General features: G+C 26.7%; 3 protein-coding genes across 25 annotated transcripts in view; 2 read left to right on the top strand and 1 right to left on the bottom strand.

Annotated features, from left to right (window-relative positions):
• The window catches only part of LOC105145731 (uncharacterized), a 47,931-nt gene extending 37,795 nt beyond the window's left edge, over positions 1-10,136 (top strand). The window contains exons 2-15 of one of the 4 annotated variants that reach the window (XM_087413678.1): positions 2-84; positions 467-613; positions 1,010-1,233; positions 1,941-2,095; positions 2,496-2,680; positions 2,837-2,982; positions 3,148-3,241; positions 3,615-3,795; positions 4,244-4,475; positions 4,689-5,016; positions 5,155-5,355; positions 5,475-5,885; positions 5,986-6,012; positions 6,252-10,136. In XM_087413678.1, the coding sequence (XP_087269804.1) occupies positions 4-84; positions 467-613; positions 1,010-1,233; positions 1,941-2,095; positions 2,496-2,680; positions 2,837-2,982; positions 3,148-3,241; positions 3,615-3,795; positions 4,244-4,475; positions 4,689-5,016; positions 5,155-5,355; positions 5,475-5,885; positions 5,986-6,012; positions 6,252-6,479 (2,640 nt within the window). In that variant the 5' untranslated portion in view covers positions 2-3 and the 3' untranslated portion in view covers positions 6,480-10,136. Of the gene's footprint in view, position 1; positions 85-466; positions 614-1,009; positions 1,234-1,940; positions 2,096-2,495; positions 2,681-2,836; positions 2,983-3,147; positions 3,242-3,614; positions 3,796-4,243; positions 4,476-4,688; positions 5,017-5,154; positions 5,356-5,474; positions 5,886-5,985; positions 6,013-6,221 lie in introns of all 4 variants that reach the window. The other 3 variants (XM_087413676.1, XM_087413677.1, XM_087413679.1) reach the window with 3 other exon arrangements.
• Positions 7,456-18,449, top strand: cGlr1 (cGAS-like receptor 1). Of its 2 annotated transcripts, none has more exons than XM_011055211.2 (11): positions 7,456-7,597; positions 11,275-11,412; positions 11,496-11,666; positions 12,750-12,841; positions 12,920-13,055; positions 14,747-14,890; positions 15,586-15,756; positions 15,985-16,107; positions 16,177-16,363; positions 16,591-16,668; positions 17,854-18,449. In XM_011055211.2, exons 2-11 carry the CDS (start codon positions 11,290-11,292, stop codon positions 17,880-17,882), a joined length of 1,254 nt encoding a protein of 417 aa, XP_011053513.1. In that variant the 5' UTR covers positions 7,456-7,597; positions 11,275-11,289; the 3' UTR covers positions 17,883-18,449. The 2 variants fall into 2 exon arrangements, with proteins under 2 accessions (XP_011053513.1, XP_087269813.1); XM_087413687.1 differs by having other exon boundaries at positions 7,459-7,597; positions 11,316-11,412.
• On the bottom strand, positions 17,832-20,860 carry LOC105145485 (uncharacterized). 19 transcript variants are annotated; one of them, XM_087413692.1, is made up of 7 exons: positions 20,640-20,859; positions 20,316-20,510; positions 19,925-20,144; positions 19,250-19,364; positions 18,866-19,159; positions 18,580-18,746; positions 17,832-18,434 (listed from the first exon to the last, which is right to left on the bottom strand). In XM_087413692.1, the coding sequence occupies exons 5-7, from the start codon at positions 19,077-19,079 to the stop codon at positions 17,835-17,837; spliced, it is 981 nt and encodes a 326-aa protein (XP_087269818.1). In that variant the 5' UTR covers positions 19,080-19,159; positions 19,250-19,364; positions 19,925-20,144; positions 20,316-20,510; positions 20,640-20,859; the 3' UTR covers positions 17,832-17,834. The 19 variants fall into 19 exon arrangements, with proteins under 19 accessions (XP_087269818.1, XP_087269821.1, XP_087269815.1 ...); XM_087413695.1 differs by having other exon boundaries at positions 19,925-20,095; XM_087413689.1 differs by lacking the exon at positions 20,316-20,510 and adding an exon at positions 19,683-19,812 and having other exon boundaries at positions 19,903-20,289.
• Positions 20,861-20,933: the final 73 nt, after the last annotated feature.

The following is a 20,933-nucleotide window of genomic DNA, read 5'->3' as shown; positions in this document are numbered from 1 at the left end:
GATATGGACTGGAATGCGTCATCTGATCTTTCTGATTTTTTCTTCGAGCCACTCGATCTCGACAGCAAAGTGTCCAAATTGCAAATATCCTTTGATAACAAAGAATGAAATATGACTATATATATAAGAAATTGAAAATTGAATCTGAACAACTGTCTCAGATTTGAAAATACGAAAGATTTGAAATTAATAAATTAATTTGTATGATTTTAGGAAACGAATAAGATGATAAAGATTTTTATATGATATAATAGATTTATTCTGATACCAACTATTAAACATGTAAGAAATGTATAATATGTATCTTTCTATTTTAAAGAATTCAATATCATTGAAAAAAAAAAGAATTCTTTCAGCATCATTTGCTTTTCAAAATGATAGCGTACAATTTTTATGTTTTTACACAATTTTAAACGATATTTATCAAATTGATCAATCCTTAATTAACACTTTCTTCGATCGTTACGCTTTACTGGAAGATGAAAATCTCACTCTCGATACGGAATGCTTGTTGCAAACGTTAGAGCAATGTTTTTCCATGTGTCCAATTGAGTTGCTTGACGAGAAAATTTTTAGAAAAATTTTGTCAGAAGCTCAGTACTTTCTATTACAGGTAATTTTATAAAATTCTATACCTTTAGAAATTTCTAATATAAATATATTTTATCTGAATGCATAAGAAACGGTTTTAAGACCTTATAATATTTATTTCTTTATAATCTCCAATTTTTTCAATTATATTTTTCTTCTTCTTTTAAATAATTTTTTGAAAAATTTCCAAAGCTTTCTTTCGACATCTCTAATTTAAAATTATTGTAATTATTCTTCTGCTGTTTAAGTTTTTACTCTGTTTATTAGGAAGTCCTACCTAATCAAAAATTATTAGATTTTTTTATGCTTATATCATACCTGAAGTATAAATTGTACTCGTAACTCAACTAGATACAATATTTATTGCTTTAGTGTTAACGTTGAAATATTTTTGTTTTTTTTTTGCGATGATTCAAAGGTCATAAAAGCCATAGATGACATAATAATAGACGATAACACGGGACTCAATGATTTGGACAGTATCAAGTACAAATTGCAAATTTGTGATGGGCTTCTCTCTTTTTGGAAGAAATGCGTGGAACGCGTTTCTGTCCTCGAAAAAGTTCAAGCTGCCTATGTTGCATCGTTATGCAATATTCTACCAGAAACGACAAGAACGATTTTTGAGCATTGCAAAGCCAGGTATTTGCCAAATATACATTTTATGAATGATAAAAAAAATAACGTGCTTATTTTAAACTTCTCACAGAGAAACATAATTGAATGTTCATATTACGAATTCCCCTATTATAAACTGATTACATATCTAGTGGAGTGAAACAAATGAATCGTTCGTTAAACCAATGAAAATTAATAATTGACTTTTTTATTATGCTTTTTATTTTCTATCATTTTATTTCATTCTTATATTTTTGTTTAATTAAAATTTTTTTTATTATAGTCTTGAATCGGTTTATTATTGTTTTTTTTTATTATAATTATAATTTTTATATATGATTTAATCTATTTAATTTATTTAATCTCTTACTACTGTGCTGTTTTTATCTGATCATTATATATATAATATATAAAGCCGCAGCACAAACTTTTGCATACCGCATAACGTATACTGCGTAAGAGATTCAACTAATCATCCTTTTTTCCGTAAAATGGAAGAATTCTGATCGATTCTCTTATGCACTATTACACGTTATTACACGTTATGCAAAAATTTGTAATGCGATCTTTATTATATTTTATATACATTTTCATATTTCTTTATTAATAGCATCAAAGATATTCTTTTATTAATAAATAAATAATTATTAGTCATTTTTATGACATTTTATGGAACAAACCGTCCTTTATATACTAGTATAGAGAATAAAGAAGTATTGTTAATCGTGCAGTCCAAAATATGGAGCGCTATTGAGCGGTGCGATGCAAGAATTGAAGAATCTGTTTGCGAAAGCGAGCGAAGTCTTCAAGCTATTCTTTGCCACTTTGAACGGCGTAATCGTCTTCGACACGGACGTGCAATCGGAAACGGAGCTGTTGACGAAAGGTGAGAACGATCCCATTACGATCTAACGACTTTTTAACCTGGGAACTTTCCAATCTTATCTTGGACGTATGCACTACTAAGAATTTTCCTCCAGTAACAGGAAAAAAAAATATATATATATTTTGCAGAGATTCACAAATTAAGTACCTCAAAAATTGCGAAAAACTACTTAGAAATATGTTATTTGAGATTTATTTCAAAAATATAAAAAGTCTCTCGCTGAGTGCAAAGTGCAAGTTTCTTACAGTCTTTTGTGTCTATTCTGCATCAATCTTCTCTTTCCTCCTATATTTGTCAAAGAATCTATTTTTAATTGTAATCTTTATGTCATTGTAATATTTTTATGTAATCTCTAATTTAATAAATCTTTTTCTCTTTAATGACTGTATTGATTTCTTAGTGGTTGATGCTTACGGTAATATCGCTTCTATTGCGAATGGAATGGATACCAAGACATTTGTTGAGTTATCCGAGGCATTCGCCAAGCTGGCCATTGTTCACCAGAATGATATCAACTCAAACAACGTCATGACATATCTTATTCGAATGGCTAAGGATACGTCTTATCTTTTTTCCATCATCGAGGTATTTCGTCATCGAACTGAACTATATAATTCGTACACTTTTATTGTTATTTATTAATTAAAGACCAATTAATTATTAATTAAATTAACGAAATATGTATATTATTTATATCTTTATACATTAGTAATAATTATAAAAACGTACATTGCAATACAGGACCAGAATGATAAGAACACAGAACGAAATGTAATGATTGCTATGCGCTTGCTGAGAATCCTCGAGAAATTAACATCATCTTACGGTGCCTTTTTCACGCATGAGATGATATCACACTTAATAGAACTTTTGACACGAATGCACGGGTGACAATTTTATCATTAATCATCAATTTTCCGAAATAAAAATCAGCTTTAACGATTGCAAGAATTTCTTTCTATTTACATAACACATTCATATTATACGTGGAGTTATATATTATTTTATAACATTATGAACAAATAATATTCAGGAAATTATTTCTTTTATAGATACTGCTGCTTAACAAAAAGTAGCGAAAAAACAATTTTGGCCAGCGCTACATCTTTTTTAAATATCATTTTTAATCATAACGATTTCAAACAGGTACGTAATTACACACAAAGAGGCATTAAAAAAATAAGGTAAATCATATAATGCAATTATTTTACTACTATTATAAACAATTTCGTTTCTAATTCTTTATAAATAGTATCATAAATTTGCATAAAATATAAAATAATTTATACAAAATGTATGACAAATTTGTAAATGTACTGTATTTAACAATTGAAGAATTCTTGTTATTAAATTTGCCGAAACTATCTGTACAACTGATAAAAATGTTTTGTAAAAAGAGGGGGAAGAAGAGAAATACATTTATATATTATTTTATATATTATTTTCACATTTTCTTTTATAATAAGAAGCAAAAATTGATTTTTAACAAGAAATGATATAATGATACTTTATGTTTCAGGTATATTTTGAATATGGAAAGCAAATTGTTCCACATGATCAGTATGTATGTAGATTAAATTATCATTTACTGACAATTGCTATCATGAAGAAACTGAATAGTATGCCATATGAACACCATTGTAAATGGTCTTTAGGCTCAGATTCTATTTTGGATGTTGCTTTCACATTTATAGATTACCGTAAGTAAGAAAAAGAAAAAGAAAAATAATAATTATAAAAATTTTAACTTTTTTAATTCTAATTGTAAGAAGAACTTTAAACATTTTAATAGAATTTTAAGATTTTTAATAATTTTAAAAATTAATTTTAAGAAATTTGAAGTTTTAAAGAGAGAGAGAGAGAGAGAGAGAGAGAGAGAGAGAGAGAGAGAGAGAGTGAGTGAAAGTACAACGAATTATGCATGTTATGTTAATTGTAGTATAACCGCACTTCTTAATGTTGAATCGACATCAATCCGATGATTTCGACATCAATTGGACCGATTAATCAATTAGACTTCGATTTGATATCTAATTGACAATTATTTCTCCTTGGGCTTTAATTGCACTTTATTAATTCTCTTACTGTTCCAATTAATGAAGTAAAATTGTCTCAATTGTTCATTCGTTCACTCTTTCTCGATTGTAGTTGAAGAAGAAATCTGCGCTGAAGATCTGCGACTGCCAGGTATTTGCGGGATTGGCGAACGAATACGTTTCGTTAGCATTTACGAGGCGACTGTGGTATCCATTTGCAGTTTGGCTAGTCAGATTCCTCCGGAAGGCTTTCACGCGCTTGAACTGCTTCTACTGAAGCATTTACTATCCGGTAATTTTTGGAGTTCCCTATTAAGCTCGGATGTTTGGTGTTTCATTGGCAGGTAAGCAGTCAATCCTCAAACTTCAATAAATTTCTGTACTATGTACAGATTTCTGTACTATATATAGATTTCTACACTCTGAGAAAAAAATTTAGTAAAATTAGTAATTTTTTTCTCAGTATATAGATTTCTATATTATATAATTAATACTGAGTGAAAAATAAACTGATCAAACTCTAATGCTAATTTCTTATATATAATTATTTATTTAAGACTCGGCTCTTCACAATTGTGCGTCGATCATATTAAACATCTAATTAAAGTTTCTGCCGCCTTGGTAGAACGACATGACAGTATAGAAGCAATTATGCTAGATAACATGATCATCAGATTGTGTGATTTACTAAACGAAGACATGAAATCCACTTTATTTGATAACCTTATCAACCTGGATACAGATTATGATGCTTTTATCCTATATTTGTTAATGGCAAAAACTAAATCGCTTTCATCGGAACGATTAAAGCGTAAAATCGAGGATTTGCCAAAGGCTTTCTTAGATTTGCATACACATACTTCTACTTGTAATTGGAAACGGCTTGTAAGACAATATACTAAATATATCAATAAATTTGTTCGCTTGCTTTTGCTACAAGAAATTTGATAATTATATGATTTTATTATTAATATAATTGTAATTTATTAAAAAATTTTATAATAAATTTATATTGATTTTCAGATGCAGATCATGTCCGTCATGACAGCGGTGAATTACAGTGATAACAGGGATGTTATCAACGTTCTAACTAAAATATGGAGTTTCGTTGCAAGTGCGATTATCGAATGCGAGGACAAACAACTGGATCTATTGTCCGATTTAATTGTTATTTTGTTGAACGCTACTTGTCTCAAATATCTTCATGATGACAGCTTTTGTACGGTATAACACAAATACGTTTTATCTATCTAATTATTTGTTGTAGAAGTATTTTTTTGGTAAGCAGAAATTACAAGAGTATTGAAATATAATATTTCATGTATATGTTTGTTTGATTTTAGGTTCTTATGTCCGTCACAACTTCATGCGTCCATCTACCGCCTCAAGGCAAGATTAAGATCTGTCATTTTCTACGACGAAATGTCGAGAATCTCGGTCGTTGCAGTGTCCAAAGCGTTACCTCTACTTTGATTGAATTGTTCAGTCATTTACTAGAAGACGAAGATCCTTGGGTACGTCAAGAAGCTCTGGAGACCTTTGAACACGTGGGACATATGTGTTTGGAGCAGCTAGTCGCCGAAATTGCGAAGGTTTTAGCAAAGATACCCGGCATCAGCGGTATTATGCAAGCCTACTTATCCTTGAGACCATACTATGTTTTCAAAGGTTTTACGAATATACAAGATTATCTTAGATATTTGGCTAAAGCTGTTCAAAATCATGGCGATGAACACAGATGCTATGAATACAACGTAAGTATGATAAAAAAAACTTGAACTAAAAAATGAAATATAATTATTTACTTTAAAGTTTTTATTTTTTAATCTAAATTTTTATCTTGTGCACAAACAGATCCAATCATCTGTAATGATCTGTAATGTGAGTTTATTTTATATTTATTGTGTTTAAATGAAATTGTCATCATAAGCTGTAACTTCTTTAGAACAAAATTTTAATTTAATATTTTTTTTTGACAATCAATAATGTGTTTTGAACATAATTATATTAAAAGATCAAGATGAGACTTTATATAAATAATATGGACACTATATATAAATATATAAATAATATAACGAAATATGAAATAGGAAATTCTAATAATGATAAATGAATATAAGGAATTCGAGAGAAAAGACAAGATGCTGAAGCTGGAGGAGGAGAAAAACTCGCGTGAAGTCACTGTACCAATGTTAATACAGTTGGACGAACAAGCGGAGATGCTGTATAAAGGATTTATGAAGGTTTTAGAAGATCAGGCTGTTATCAGTGAGGCAATGTGCAGGAGATTGATGACTATTCTCGAAAAAATTCTCCGAGTTCAGGGAAACAAAAATTCCCAGAACTGATAGTCCGTCTTTGCGATATAAAAATAAAATGGATAATATATAATATATAGTCTTTCTATCAGTGATAAAGATAAGGTGACAGTTTATCAGAATAGTAGTAATTAGAAAATGGACAAAATATATATAAACAATAAATACAAAAAGATATGGAAAAAAGATTGTATCAAATAACAATAAAAACAGTAAAAACAGTAAAAACAGTAAAAGAAAAGATAAATTGTTTAATTACTACAAGCTATTCTTTTTTAATTTTTGTTATGTTTTCATTTGGAAGAAACAAAAGAAATAGATAAAAAAAATAGATAAAAAATTGTGAAAAGAAATTAGGAAAAATAAAACAAAAAAAGTGAAAAATTGTTCTTATTTTGTCATATTTTCTTTTATGATAGAGGAACCTGTATTTTCATGAAAAGAAAATCCATATTTAAAAAAATGTATATTACATCAATTTGTAAATCTTTTATAATTTTGTTGGAATATAATACAAATTTTTTTAAAAACTTAAGATTCATTTTAGAAATGGATCCTTTGGAAATGGATCCTTTGGAAGGACTCCTTTTGGAAGACATCTTTTTTTAAGAGAAGTCAAATTTCATCGAATTTTATGTATTAAATTTTATTCACTTTATCAATTTTTCGAATTAATTCTTTTTATTACATGTTACACGTTTAGAGATAGGGTTACCAGATTACGAATGTTTTCCAGCAAGGACATAGACTGTATAACATAGTGAATCGTTTTATTCTTGTTTAATGTAAGCAAATATTATCTGATTGGGCCCTTGCTGGAAAGCACTCGTATTATTGTAACAACGCCATCTGTATGAAGTTTATTCACTGATGATAACTAATTCAATTGCTGCATATAAAAGCAGAAAAGTCAGCTGATACACAGTAGAATGCAGTTTGACGCAACCTAACGTCGAAACTTTATTCCGTATCATAGTTTTGCAGAAAATAATTAGTGAAATATAATAATTAGTAATAAAAAAAAATAGCAGCTCTGACATTTCAATAATTTGAATTATTGGAGAACGTATTATATAATCCTTGCGATTATCTCTGTAAATTCGTGCAGTTGTCATTTGCAGTTTTCTGTATTCCGCATATTCTGTTTGGTAAGTGCAGCAAATACGATAAATAATTATAGTATATTTGTTTAGATGTAGAATACAGAATTTAATGTATTATCTCTCGATAATAATTCAAATAAATCGAAAGTGAATCGGTTCAAGACAATGATTGCACTTTTTTAAAGATTGTATGATTTTTTAATATAAATTTTTGTGATGTGTAATTGTTAAAATAGAATTTAAAAAAATCAATAAATTACAAAATAAACTTTGCAGTTAATTGGACGTTATTTAAATATGAAAATATAAAATATTGTACAATAGTCTTCATTAGTAATTAAAATATTTTACGAAAAATATTTCAATTTTTATATCAGAATAAAGTATAGATTATATCGGACTCAAATATAAATTATTTCTTAATTATTTATGTTTTAATGAAAATTATCTTTATTAAAAAATGAATAATTAATTCTTCCTTATATTTAGACTTTTATATGTCGAATAGTGAGAAGAATTAATTTATATTAAAAAATTTTCTTTTATTACTTTTTTTTTACGAAAAAGTTCCCAATATTTATATATTTATTATAAAAACTATATTCTACATATTTATTATAAGAAGCGTAAAAAATCAATTAAATTTTTAATCAATTTAATAGAGTCAACAAAAAAAACAATATTTTCTAATATGTGAAATTTAATTATTTATTATTTTCAAACGCTATTCGATTAACACTTTTAATTAATTTCAATCTTTTACATTACAATTGGTAAAAATTTGTGATAAATATTGTTTGTTATAAACTGTTTTTAAAACTGATAACTGATATTGTACAACTTTCGAAAATTCTATAAATGCACTGTATTAAATATATACATACAGACATACATTTTGTTGCTATTATATCACGTATGTGGGATAAAATTATCTTTTTTAAAAATCGGAACACCTGTAAGAATTAGTCCAAAGTTCATAATTACATGCTATATCTCATAAAAATTAAGTGATTACAAATTCATTATTATCGGTGTACCGTGCAAACGACTATTGAAGAAAATTTCAGAAAGCATCTGTGTGTTTTTAATTAAAAAAAATCAATTTTAAGAGAGATGATTAAATTATTTTCGTTACAGGCTGATAAAAAATTTTTTGTTCTTTTTTATATTTTTTAATAATAAATATTGCGCAGTATAATATAAAACTGCTAAATAAAAGAAAGCAGATGAAAAAAAAAGTGTCTAACTAGCAGAAGTTATATGATATCAATTATTATATTACTCGCATTCCGTTATGATTAGCATAAATAGATAGCACACAAACGACTATATTAGTGAGTTCTATAATACAGGGTGGGCCATCTATTGGTACGTTTTTAAAAATGCGATCAAATGAGCATACATTGATATTTTTTATTAATTTTTTTTTTGTTGTGAAGCTAAAAGTATCCGCGTCAAGAATGAAAAACGATTTCGTTCATGTGGCTCCCTCTACTGGCCTTACAGTATGCCATTCGGTCACCCCAATTATTAATGACATTTTGGACTACCTCGGCGCCAATTTCACTCAAAACAGTCGTAATATAATGTCATCCACTAACATCCTTTCTCACGAACTTTCCTCACCAATTTGCGTATAGCTCCTTCGGTGGGTGCTCTATCACGACCCATATTTCTTTTCAAAATTCGTACAGTTTCGGCGACACAGCACTGACTTTGAAAATAAGTTTTTAAAATTTCAAAACGCTCTTCAAGAGAAAACATGTTGTTTCGTGCCGCGGACGGTATGACTAATAAACTGTCAAAATTTCGGGTCTGTAGCTCGTTCGGTGTTGCCATACGACGAAATTCAAAAACGTACCAATAGATGGCCCACCCTGTATGTATACTGGAGTGCACCATCAAGGAATAAGGATGTCTCAAAAATGCTTTATCAAATAATAATTATATCAAATATAAACGTGACAATAAAATTGCACACATTGAAAAAAGAAGTGTTTAATTTTAAGATATTAAAATGTTTTTTGTCTTCATTTTTTAAACATTTAAAGATGTTTTAATTTTAAACTTTTTCAATAGACAAAACACTACGTGGATTTGGATTTAAAACGCATTGCATTTAAATTCAAACAGTAGTGTTTTGTCTATTGAAAAAGTTTAAAACTGAAACATCTTTAAGTGTTTAAAAAATACTCAGCAAACGAAAATGGATTGAAATGAATTCAGATTTTCAGAAATATTGATTCGCGAATATTAAAATGAATGCTTTTCAATTCTGAATGCATTTTTATTCATTTATAGAAATTGCATGGAGCATATTTCTTTTCAATCTAAAAATAATATTTCTTTTTCTATACACAAAACAACACACACACACACACACAAATACATTGTGAATACTGTTCAATTAAAAATCTTGAATAGGAAATGTTTTTCAATCCAATTGCATCCAATTGAATCTAATTGAATCCAATTGAATCTAATTAAATCCAAAAAAAGTATTCATTATTTAAGTATAAAGTATATGCATTCGGATAGAAAAAAAATTTCAATTCATTTTAATCCATTCTCGTTTGCTGGGTAGGGATAAGAATAAATCACATTTCTTTTTATAGTGGCATGCATTTATAATAAAATTAATTGATTAGTTTCTTTGAAAATTTGTATTATGGAAAGAGTTCAACATAAGTCCCCCATTTATTTAACGTAATACAATTTAAATATTTTATGGCAAAATATTTATTACAATCTTATTGTTTCAATTATAAAAAAGAAAAAATAAAAAATAAATAAAAAAGAAAAAATTTTAAATATCTAGAAGATTTAAATTTTTCTTGAATGCTTCCGCAAAATAGAAAGCGATAGATTACTACACAATTTTACTTTGAAATTATATTTCATTTTTAATTAAAATCTAATTTTTATAAATTTATTTTATATCTAAATTGTATATATCTAAATTATATATAATGCTTTTCACAATTTTATTTAAAATATAAACCAATTCTTTTGTATTTATGAGAGTTTTACATTGATACATTATATGATAGTTATACATTATTGGTACATATTATATCAAATAATTCGAGTAGGCTCTAATGAATAAATAAATAAATAAAGCCTTTTAGAGCCACAGGTTATTAATATGTACATACTTTATTTAAAAACATAAATGTTTCAGGAGATTTTAATTATTATTTCAAATCAATTTGTTGTATGATACAATAAATTAGACTGTTTGATGTATAATAAAAATTGTTCGATCTACTCATTGTTCATGTAAGTGCATATTTTATTTAACATTGGTTTTAACCACAGATTCATAATTTGATTACTATTATTTATTTATTTAATTAATTGAAATTTGATAAACAATCGTTGACAAGATGTGGACGTAAAAAATAATTGACCAGTTTAATTTCAGTGTATGACCATATAGTACTTCTTGATATTTTGCTTATGACGATTTCAATAATTATGTTTTCTTAGTGTAAGATTTAATTATCAATTTATATTGAAGAGGATTCAAAACAGGATCGAAACGTTTATGTTTTAATTTTTAAATAAAGTATATATATTTACATATTAATAACCTGTGTCGGCTCTAAAAGATTTTATTTAATTTATTGTACATTATATTTTATCCTGCTGTATTACTTTTAACAATAATTTTTTAACAAATATAATTTTAAAATAATTTTAAATTTTTAAAATTTACACAGCAAACTGTATAAACGATGACGCAAGTTGAAGATATTTGCAGGTATCTGTCCAGTGATACTGTATTCAATAAAATAAACAAACGATTTATAAGTATGCCTTCTGATGACATAAAGCGTAATAATGAGCTCTTGAAACCGGTATTATAAAAATCTTTTTATTTCATTGGAACTATATCCTAAATTATATTAGTATTTCTTATATATTGTAATATATGCTGCAGTTTTTTAAGGAATTAGAAAACGCTATGCGAAAACAATGTCCGCTGTTTAATAAAACATTTCAAAAAATTGAGTGGGCTGGTAGTTATTATAAAGGAACTCGAGTAGGCCAGCCAGAAGAATACGATTTAAATTTTGTAATCAAATTGCCCTTCAAAGAAAAAGATCTAAAGGTAATATTATTTTTTAAATTAATTATTACTGAAGATTAAACAAGTTTAAGAGAGAGAGAGAGAGAGAGAGAGAGAGAGAGAGAACGCAAAAATATTTTCAGTTATCACTTATAAAAATTCACTATGAAAAATTCTTTAGTTTAATCTTTGATTTAATTTGGTGTAAAGTTATTTCTTTTTAATTGTATTAATTGGTATATTATTTAACATTATTAATTAACTTTTTAAATTTAAATAGAGGAGAGTAGAGAGGAGAGTAGAGGAAACTATGAAACTACGAAAATTAAATAAAGTTGACAATTATTTATCAATTATTAGAAGTCTTCATTCAAAACTCCAATTATGTAGTTTCAAAATATAATAATTTACATTAATTTATTAATAACATTTATATTATCAATATAATCTTAAACAAAAAAACAAAGTTTTACCAAAAAAAAACCGTTCAATTATCTGCCGCTACACGATACAGTGCTGAATCAATTTTGTTTTAAAATTATATTAGGTGTTGGAATTAATTCGTAGCGTTTTACAAGTGATGGGAAGTACTTTCATTAATGTATTTTTTAATGCTCATGTGAAATAAATAACATTCTTTCATTAAAAAACGCTACGAATTAATTCCAACACCTAATAGTTTATATTAATAACATTTAAATGTTAATTATATTGTAGTTTAAGATCAATATTCTTTAAATACAAATTTCTATAAATGATAAATATAATTGTTAACTTATTTAACTTAATTTGCTGCAATAGTATCGTTTACGATTATTTCGTATTCGTAATTCTTTTACTTTTTCTTCTATATACATGTATTATACATTTATATAGATATTGTTTTATTATGTATCTACATACATATATATATATATATATATACATTTAAAAACTAACATAATTTTAATACATATAAAATAATAAAAAAGGTAATTAAAATAAATATATGTAATTCTGCAGTAGAATAAAATAACACGAATATTTTCTTATCGATTCTCAATGCATTTTCCTAGGATAAGATGGATGCAAATAAATACTAATATTATAATTAATACTTAAACTGAAACATTGATTATATTTTAGTTTAACACAGATCGACCTGGTTTTACTAAAATACGCATTGAAAGAGATAGTAACTCATACAATACTTTAAATATGGATCCAAAAGCATATCGGTAAATATTATATTTAATAGAAATCTATTCAATATAATTTATAAAATGAAAGAAACAAGAAGATTATTTTTTATTCAGACAATTAGATTCCTTGATCGACGATCAATCATATTTGAACCAACAAAAATTCCGTACATGGATAGAAGGAATTCTCAGTAAAGTGGCCAGGACTACTAGTGGACATAACGAAATTTCATTTAATGATTATTTACCAGTAAGTAAAAAAAATTATAGTTTGAGTATAGTTTTTGATTAGCAATAAAATTGATCAGAGTATAAATTAGCATCAATTTATAGTAAACCAACATTTGAACACAGAAGTTTGATTTAATATACCTCTATATGTATATATACCCGGGAAAAAAATGTTTTATATGTAATTATATAAAATTATATGAAAATATATAAAAATACATAATTTTATATAATTATATATAAATGGACATATTTTATATATATATTACATATAATTATATATATTTATATAATACATATAATACTATATTATATATATTATATTATATTATATACATATTATATATCTATATAATTATATAGAATTATACATAATTATATATAAAATATGTCCATTTATATACAAATATATAAAATCATAGAAGAAAATCGCCGATATTGACATATGATCTACTAAAACGATATCCCTTTATTTTTCAGAAACTAATTGTTGCATTTTAACATTAAAATCATGATCTGTTTAGCTAATTAGAAAAAACTCATAATTCATATATTTGTGGCTTGTTTCTATACTAAAAACGAATTCTATGAATACAAAAATAAAATTCTTACGATTTTCTTTTGCAAATTACGTAGTTTAAATAATAGTGATATATTATTGATAATATTATGTCATTTTAAATGCTTATAATTTCCTAAATCAGTTTCATTTGTTATTTTTTTTCTTAGTTTTTTCAATACAAATTTAAAATTTAAAATTAGGGTGCCAACCGCGACACCTGTCTGTAAAACACAGATCGTGAGCTAACTTAATCTTTATAATATTACTTTATAGTATCAAATAGCTCTATAAGAGCTGACAATATATAAGACAATCACATGTATGGAAAAACTCTTGAAAAGCTATTACATATTTGCATCTTGCAGAACAAATAAATATAATTCAATAAAAATTTTTATAATGAAATGAAAAGATTCTGGAATATCTTATTCACTTGTAGGCACAAATAATTCCTGTAAAAGAATAGGAATACGTAGCATTACCTATTGTATCAGTTTTGGATCCCATAATAATCCCAGACTCATTTTTGCTTATTTTATGAAAAAATTAATTATATTGCAAAATTAAACAAATAGTATTAAAAATTGTTTATACTATCTGATGGAAGACACTTTTTAGTTTGTACTTATGTTTTTAAAGTTTTATTTTTATCTTTTATTTAAAGAAATATTGAAGAATATAAAAACAAAGAAATATGTCGATGTCGGTGACTTTCCTCTATATAATTTCATATAATTTTATATAATTATATATAAAATATTTTTCCCGGCTATATAATGTAACTAAAAAATAATTGAATTAATATAAACGGAATAGTCTACTTAATCACCATTAAAATAATAACATTTATTTATTATTAAATTATTAATTTTTGTTCTATACTTATCTATATTTTTCTATATTCTAACTGGATGATGAAGAATATCTAGAGATATTTGCTAGCAAATATTGTCATCTGCTATTAAATTATATTTTTTCAAAAATATTTTGTTTGATTTTTACTGATATCAGAGATTGTAATAAACGAGCAAATTATTCTCGATATTTGGCTATTTAAAATTGTCGCGCAATATATTATATCGTGAATATAACAGAGAAGCTAAAGTTAGTATACTTTATAACTAATATCATATCTTTTCTTTGTTTAGATAAAGATAAAAAAATCAGGACCGGCGTTTACACTTGTAATCCCACTTTCTGAAAGAACTATCAACATCGATGTAGTTCCTGTTTTAGCTTTTTCACCTCATATTACTATGCCACCAAGATGTTCAAAATGTGAGATATTACAAGTACGTAATAAAAAATTATAATATACTAGATTGAAGCAAACTCTGGTAGAAAAATTTATCCGAATGCGACCGAAATGTAGTCAAAATGTATGAGAATTCGTTCTAAATTTCTATATATGTTAAATTAAAATAAGTTAAAAGTTAACCATGAGTTGTGAAATTGGACTAAATGAACCCCATGTTAACTTAATCGAGGTTGGTGAAAGAAACTTCTAGAAGTCAAGTAATGAGCATTTAAAAATATATCAAAAATATGGAAACAGTCTTTATTGATTTGATCTTGGATGACATCGTCAAGGTCAAGTCAAAGTTGATGTTACCCAAGGTTAAATCAATAAAATCAGTAAATACATCTTATTAAACCCTATCACTTTTATCTAAGACATTTTTCTCAAAAATGCATACTTTCCGAGATATTAGACATTACGTTTCCATATTTTGATATTTCGCTGCAAGTTCTAATCACATTTCAATAGTATTACAATAACAAATATTGCAGCAATGTTGCAAATTTGTATGTTATATCTTTCTTCTTCAATCTTTTTAATAATTAACCTTTGTTCAAATTAACAGTTATATTTATTAAACTCAATACTATAATATTTTAAAACAAAACTTAATGGAGCAGAACTAATTGTTTATAGCAATTCAATAATTAAATAGCATGTTTCTAATCGCTTTCTATTTTATAATAGTCTGCTTCAGAGAATAGATGTTGGTTCACAGTTCCAAAACCATTAGATAACAGTAAAGGTTTTAATGATTCACAACATCGCTATTGGCGATTGTGTTTTTACGAATTTGAAAGAGACATGATTTGTAGCCATAATTATGGGTCTATGAAGCCTGTAATACGACAATTAAAGGTATATCGTGGAATAATAAACAATTTATTTATACGAATAAATTTAGTCTATCTTTTATATTTAACATCATAGGTGTTCCCTATGTAATTTTCTTTTTTTTTTATTTTTTTCAGTGAATATTTGTTACATTAAACTTTTATTTATTTGTAGTATTAATTTTTATTTTATTTTTATTGCAATAACTTATAATTTTATATAATTTTATATATAATGTATGTTCTTTATTAGAAATTGAGGGATACTCAAAAATGGAGCAGCATCGCAAGTTATTATCTTGAAACATTATGTTACAATAAAAAAGAAATATTTCATATTTCTGAAAAAAAATCATATACTTTTTTATTCTTCACGGTAACGTATTGCTAAAATACAATTTTTTTTGTTTATTAAAATAATAATGAAGTAGTAACGCTTTCATAGATGTTAGAAGAACTTCACAATGCTTTCCGCAAAGGAAAAATAAATTTCTATTGGGATAATCATTATAATTTGCTGGAGAAAATCGGACCTGAGCAAATGAGAAATATGGAGTGTAGATTAGATAATGTTTTAAAAAGTATAAGGAAGAACATACAAAATGATCAATATGCAATAGCTAAATATGTTTGTGAGTACTTATACTTTCTTCATTTCGAATATAAATACATACGAATTGGTATATACATATACATGGTCAACTAGAAAATTAGCACTTTTGATACTTATATATTAAAATATAAAAATTAATAATATAGAAATTAAGTGGCTATTAATTAAAAATTATTCAAATTAATTCGAATAATTTATAAAAATTAATGTCATGATATTACATTTCACTTGAATTTTTGATTATAGTAACCAGAAACGAATTAGACATTTTGGTAAATCCAGTACGTGTACCGGAACCAGAACCAGAATCCGAATTTGAAAATCGTAAGTATTACATAATATAGATATAGATGTAAGAAGTAAAAAATGTACAATAAATTTTTACACGAAATTCCATTTTTTTTTTAAATCGTACACATGTAATATTTAAGAAAAAATGTTTTCAATTATGATGATTATTTGGTCAATTTAGGATGTTTCGCATTTTCAAAGAATGATATGTTAAAAATATATACACATTTCAGTCGATAAAATAATTTATTTATTGCAAATAAATATTTATAATATAATATTTATTTTTATCTATATAAAAAAACTTAAGCTTTCCAAATCTGTAAGTTAACAGCAAAATAAGAAGCTTTTTGCAACTTATAGAGTACATTAGTGTTGCAAAAGGTAAAAGAGATATTAAAATTTGCATATATACTATAAAATATAAATATATATATATAAATAATATATATAAATATATATATAAATATATATATAAATAAATATATATACTATAAATATATATAAATGAATAAGCAAACGTAAAAACTGTAGATATTAATTAGATTAAAAAGCATGCTTCGTCAAATTAGATCGTGTGTTATTGTAAATATTACGCTCTTATTTACAGACGGAATTAATATTATCTCTTAATTTTTATATGTAACATTCATAAAGAATATATAAAAAATATGAGTGATTTCTTTATATTATAAGAAATTTATCATTATATTTTTGTTATTACTTGTTGCTCAATTACGAACAAGTCTTTCATCTTTCTCTATCAATCATTCATAATACTCATACGTAGAATCGTAATTTTTAAAGCCAATTGCAACTAGATAGTACATTTCAACGAATTTCTTTTATATTTATATTTTTAGATATGGAGATGTCTAAAATTACAGATATAAATTCTAAAAATATGAATTTATATAAGTTAATTTAAGATTTTTAAGAATAAACATTTTTGATTTAATAAATAATTTACATTTGTGCATGAAACTAAGACACTTTTTCTTTATGCCATATTAGTATCATATCGAATTAGAGATAACTTCTCATTTTTAATATAATATTGCCAATATGGAGGAAGAAATATACTTAATATTATTTTAAATTTCACACTAGCTTTGTATTTTACTTCACGATAATCACACATATTTATTTTACACTATATTTTTTCATGCTATTTGTTTGTTATCAATTAATATACATTTTTATATTTTTTTTTTGCAGTAAGTCAAAGGAATTGCGTGATTGTTTGACCAATCAAGGAAGAAATCAACAATATTGCTAATACAGCGTATCATAGCGAGACAGTCTGCTTCAGCTGAATGATGCTCTTCAAAGTGTTTGCCGACTATATGCTCATGAATGGCAATAAGTTTTAAGCTACTTGGCCTCTCAAACTCAATCTTTTCTTCAAAATTCAATCTTTTCTTCAAATTGTTTTTCTTGACTGGTCGCTGCATGAAGACATTTTCTGATTTCGTTTTTTGAGCCTTTGGTGTTTTTTCGTTCGCCACTTGTATAGGATTCTTCGACGATTGAATATCAACATCATTGTTACAGCTATCTACTTTTGTATTTACGGCTTTAATATATTTATCGTCACAGAGAAGCATTGTCTGCGCAGTGGATGTCATCGCAATAATTTTGGATTCTTTCGTCACTACATCCATATCCAATGTGGAGAGTGAATCATTGAACTCATCATTCAACAAATCTTGAAATACTGTGGATTGCAAGTTTCTTTTCTTAAAGAAATCGTCGAACATTTTCCATGTATCAATACAGAGGATTTCGTCACTAAGTATCTTTAATTGGGAAAAGGGTATTATTATTATTATTATTATTATTATTATGAAATGGTGATTATTATTATTATTATTAAAAGATGATTATTATTAAATGTAATAAAAAATTAGGAAAGAGCTAATTGTTAAGTAAATCATTTATTACCTTATTGATACGTTTGAGTTCCTCTAAGAATATTGGATAATCGAATTTGTTGCCATTATGTGCTGCGAAACAAATTGGCGGTGTGAGACGTTGCAAAAAGTATATTATTAACTCATAAAGTTCACTTTTGAAAGGCTGCAATACCTGCATATCCTCATTATATAGTTCTACAAAATTACATATCATTTTTTTCTTTCAAAATTATGCCACTATATTTTACATAAAAATGTTTAATCAGTGTAGTACTAGTGACTGAATTTACCATTAAACTAATAAAATAACTCACTTGTCATGTGCTGCACCTGTACTGGTATAACTTTTTGTGGATTAACTGGGAGTACCAATTTATGTAAGACTCTCGGCAGGCAATTTTTGTTACCATTACGTATTGATTCTGTCGAGACAGCAACTAAAGCAATTTCTGTAATTCTTGGCATGACATTTTCCTGGATCAGCCCAGTTGTTTCCAAATCGAAAAATACAAACGTTTGAATGTCCATGTTAACTTCCTTGTTTCCATGTAAATATTTTCTCTTCTTTTCTTTTCTGTGTTCTATATCTTCATTATCTTATGATCTATCTGTACAACAATTATATTAATTACATAATTGTGATAAACTTGACATGTATATGAATAAATTTAATTTTAATTTTTCAAAACTTATTTTACACTTCACTACAGGATATCCAGTGAATATATTTTTGTTGGAGATAAGATCCACTCACTACAAGCATTATTCATCTAAGATGCAACATTCTATGCAGTCAAGTTTCCACGTAATTGTCTAAAATTATAAAATCATAAGGTCTTTTCTGTGGCTATTTCTATCTCTCTTTTCTTTTTCTTTGTATCTCTTAATTAATTACTAACTACTATGTTTTGAATACAGAAAATACAACAAAATATAACTATGAGAAATAGATTTGTGTGTATATGTGTGTGTGTATTTATGTGTAAGTTTCACGATTGCAGATACATTTATAACAAACTCCATTATTTTGCTCTTTCGAAAGATCTCCATGAGAAGTTATTTAAAAGTAGCTTAAATTTCGAATATATAAATAATATAAAATTAATTTTGATAATTCTTCAGAATACCTACCTTACTTCTGATTTCGATGAAATTAGATACTATAAACACTACTGTCTATACACTTCACATGACAGATTTCCTCATCTCGATAGTTGTCGACTCAATATCTTGCTTCGTAGGACAGTGCCGGACTTTTTTTCTGCCAGATTTTTTCATTTTACACAAAAATGCGTCGAATGAGCCTAATTTCATCGAAATCGGAAGTGAGGTAGCTATTCTGAAGAATTACCTTAAATTTATTTCTTACATACAGATTTCACAGTTCAATTCTTCTACTTTTCATTTCTCGTTCGCTCTCAGTTTCTTTATCTCTTGAACTCTCGAGCACCTGATAATCCTGAGATTTCTAAGAGAGATATCCCTCCTGTTCGCCATTTCGTTTTCTTTCTTTCTTCTTCCTCTTCTTAATTAATAGTTCTTGCCTCCAATGGAATAAACGGAGGTAATATGGCCAGGGAGTCGATTGTGTATCTTGAAATGAGGTGAAAAACGAAAGTGAACAAATTCACTAGAATATTCATAATTTAATTGGTCAATATCTAGTAATCATTGTTCACTTTTGTAATTTTCAAAATACACAATCGAGCTCCAGAGTATCAATCATGAAACTTTATCCCTAGGATGAAAAGTGAAAATTTTTACCATTGAAATTAATGAAGAAATTTTTCACTTTCCATCCTAGGAAAGTGATATTCTTGTCAAAATAGCCCTGTTTTTTTATTACTCTCTGAATTGATGCACACAGTGCGATAGGTTTGTTCTTTTTGACTGAATTTTTGCACCAGTTCATCTTTCTTCCTTTTCTCTTCAGGAGAAAAGAAAAGGAAGAAAGAACTGCTGCAAAAGTTCAAAAAGAACTTAATAAAAGAGACTAAAAGACTTAATAAAAAATAGAAATACCCGCAAAAATGGCATAGCCCCCCTCCCCTCTCCCCCCCTTAGCATCGGCTATCTGTCTACACGTACGACATGCATCAAGATGAATAGACGAGACGTCCAAATCTGCGATGCTTGGCTATATGTGTTTCTAGGTTCAGTCAAAGTCGGCCAAACTTTCAAAAATATATCGAATAATAGCATTCGATCCGAGATGCAACCGTTGCAGACGAATGGTTCTTCAGAACTCGCTGAAACTCGCCATCTTATTTTAAGTGCACAATTGACTGCACAATAGTGCAGTAGATGTAAGATGGTGCAGCTACGAGAACAGATTTTTTTTTTAGTCATAAGATGGTCCGCTGCGCGGCGGTGGCAGCGACC

The sequence above is a fragment of the Acromyrmex echinatior genome, chromosome 14, assembly GCF_024713525.1.
Source record: "Acromyrmex echinatior isolate Ae372 chromosome 14, ASM2471352v2, whole genome shotgun sequence".
Classification (NCBI taxonomy): Eukaryota; Metazoa; Arthropoda; class Insecta; order Hymenoptera; family Formicidae; genus Acromyrmex; species Acromyrmex echinatior.
This window is presented reverse-complemented; position numbering and strand designations above follow the sequence as displayed.

Excerpts from the sequence above, each read along its gene's own strand:
- cGlr1 (XM_011055211.2), top strand. The coding sequence starts at position 11,290 with ATGACGCAAGTTGAAGATATTTGCAGGTATCTGTCCAGTGATACTGTA. Across the intron at positions 11,667-12,749 it reads TCAAAGAAAAAGATCTAAAG|TTTAACACAGATCGACCTGG; the intron begins GTAATATTATTT and ends ATTATATTTTAG. Across the intron at positions 12,842-12,919 it reads ATGGATCCAAAAGCATATCG|ACAATTAGATTCCTTGATCG; the intron begins GTAAATATTATA and ends TTTTTTATTCAG.
- LOC105145485 (XM_011055077.2), bottom strand. The coding sequence starts at position 19,079 with ATGGACATTCAAACGTTTGTATTTTTCGATTTGGAAACAACTGGGCTG. Across the intron at positions 18,747-18,865 it reads ACAGGTGCAGCACATGACAA|AACTATATAATGAGGATATG; the intron begins GTGAGTTATTTT and ends GTAATTTTGTAG. Across the intron at positions 18,435-18,579 it reads AACTCAAACGTATCAATAAG|ATACTTAGTGACGAAATCCT; the intron begins GTAATAAATGAT and ends TCCCAATTAAAG.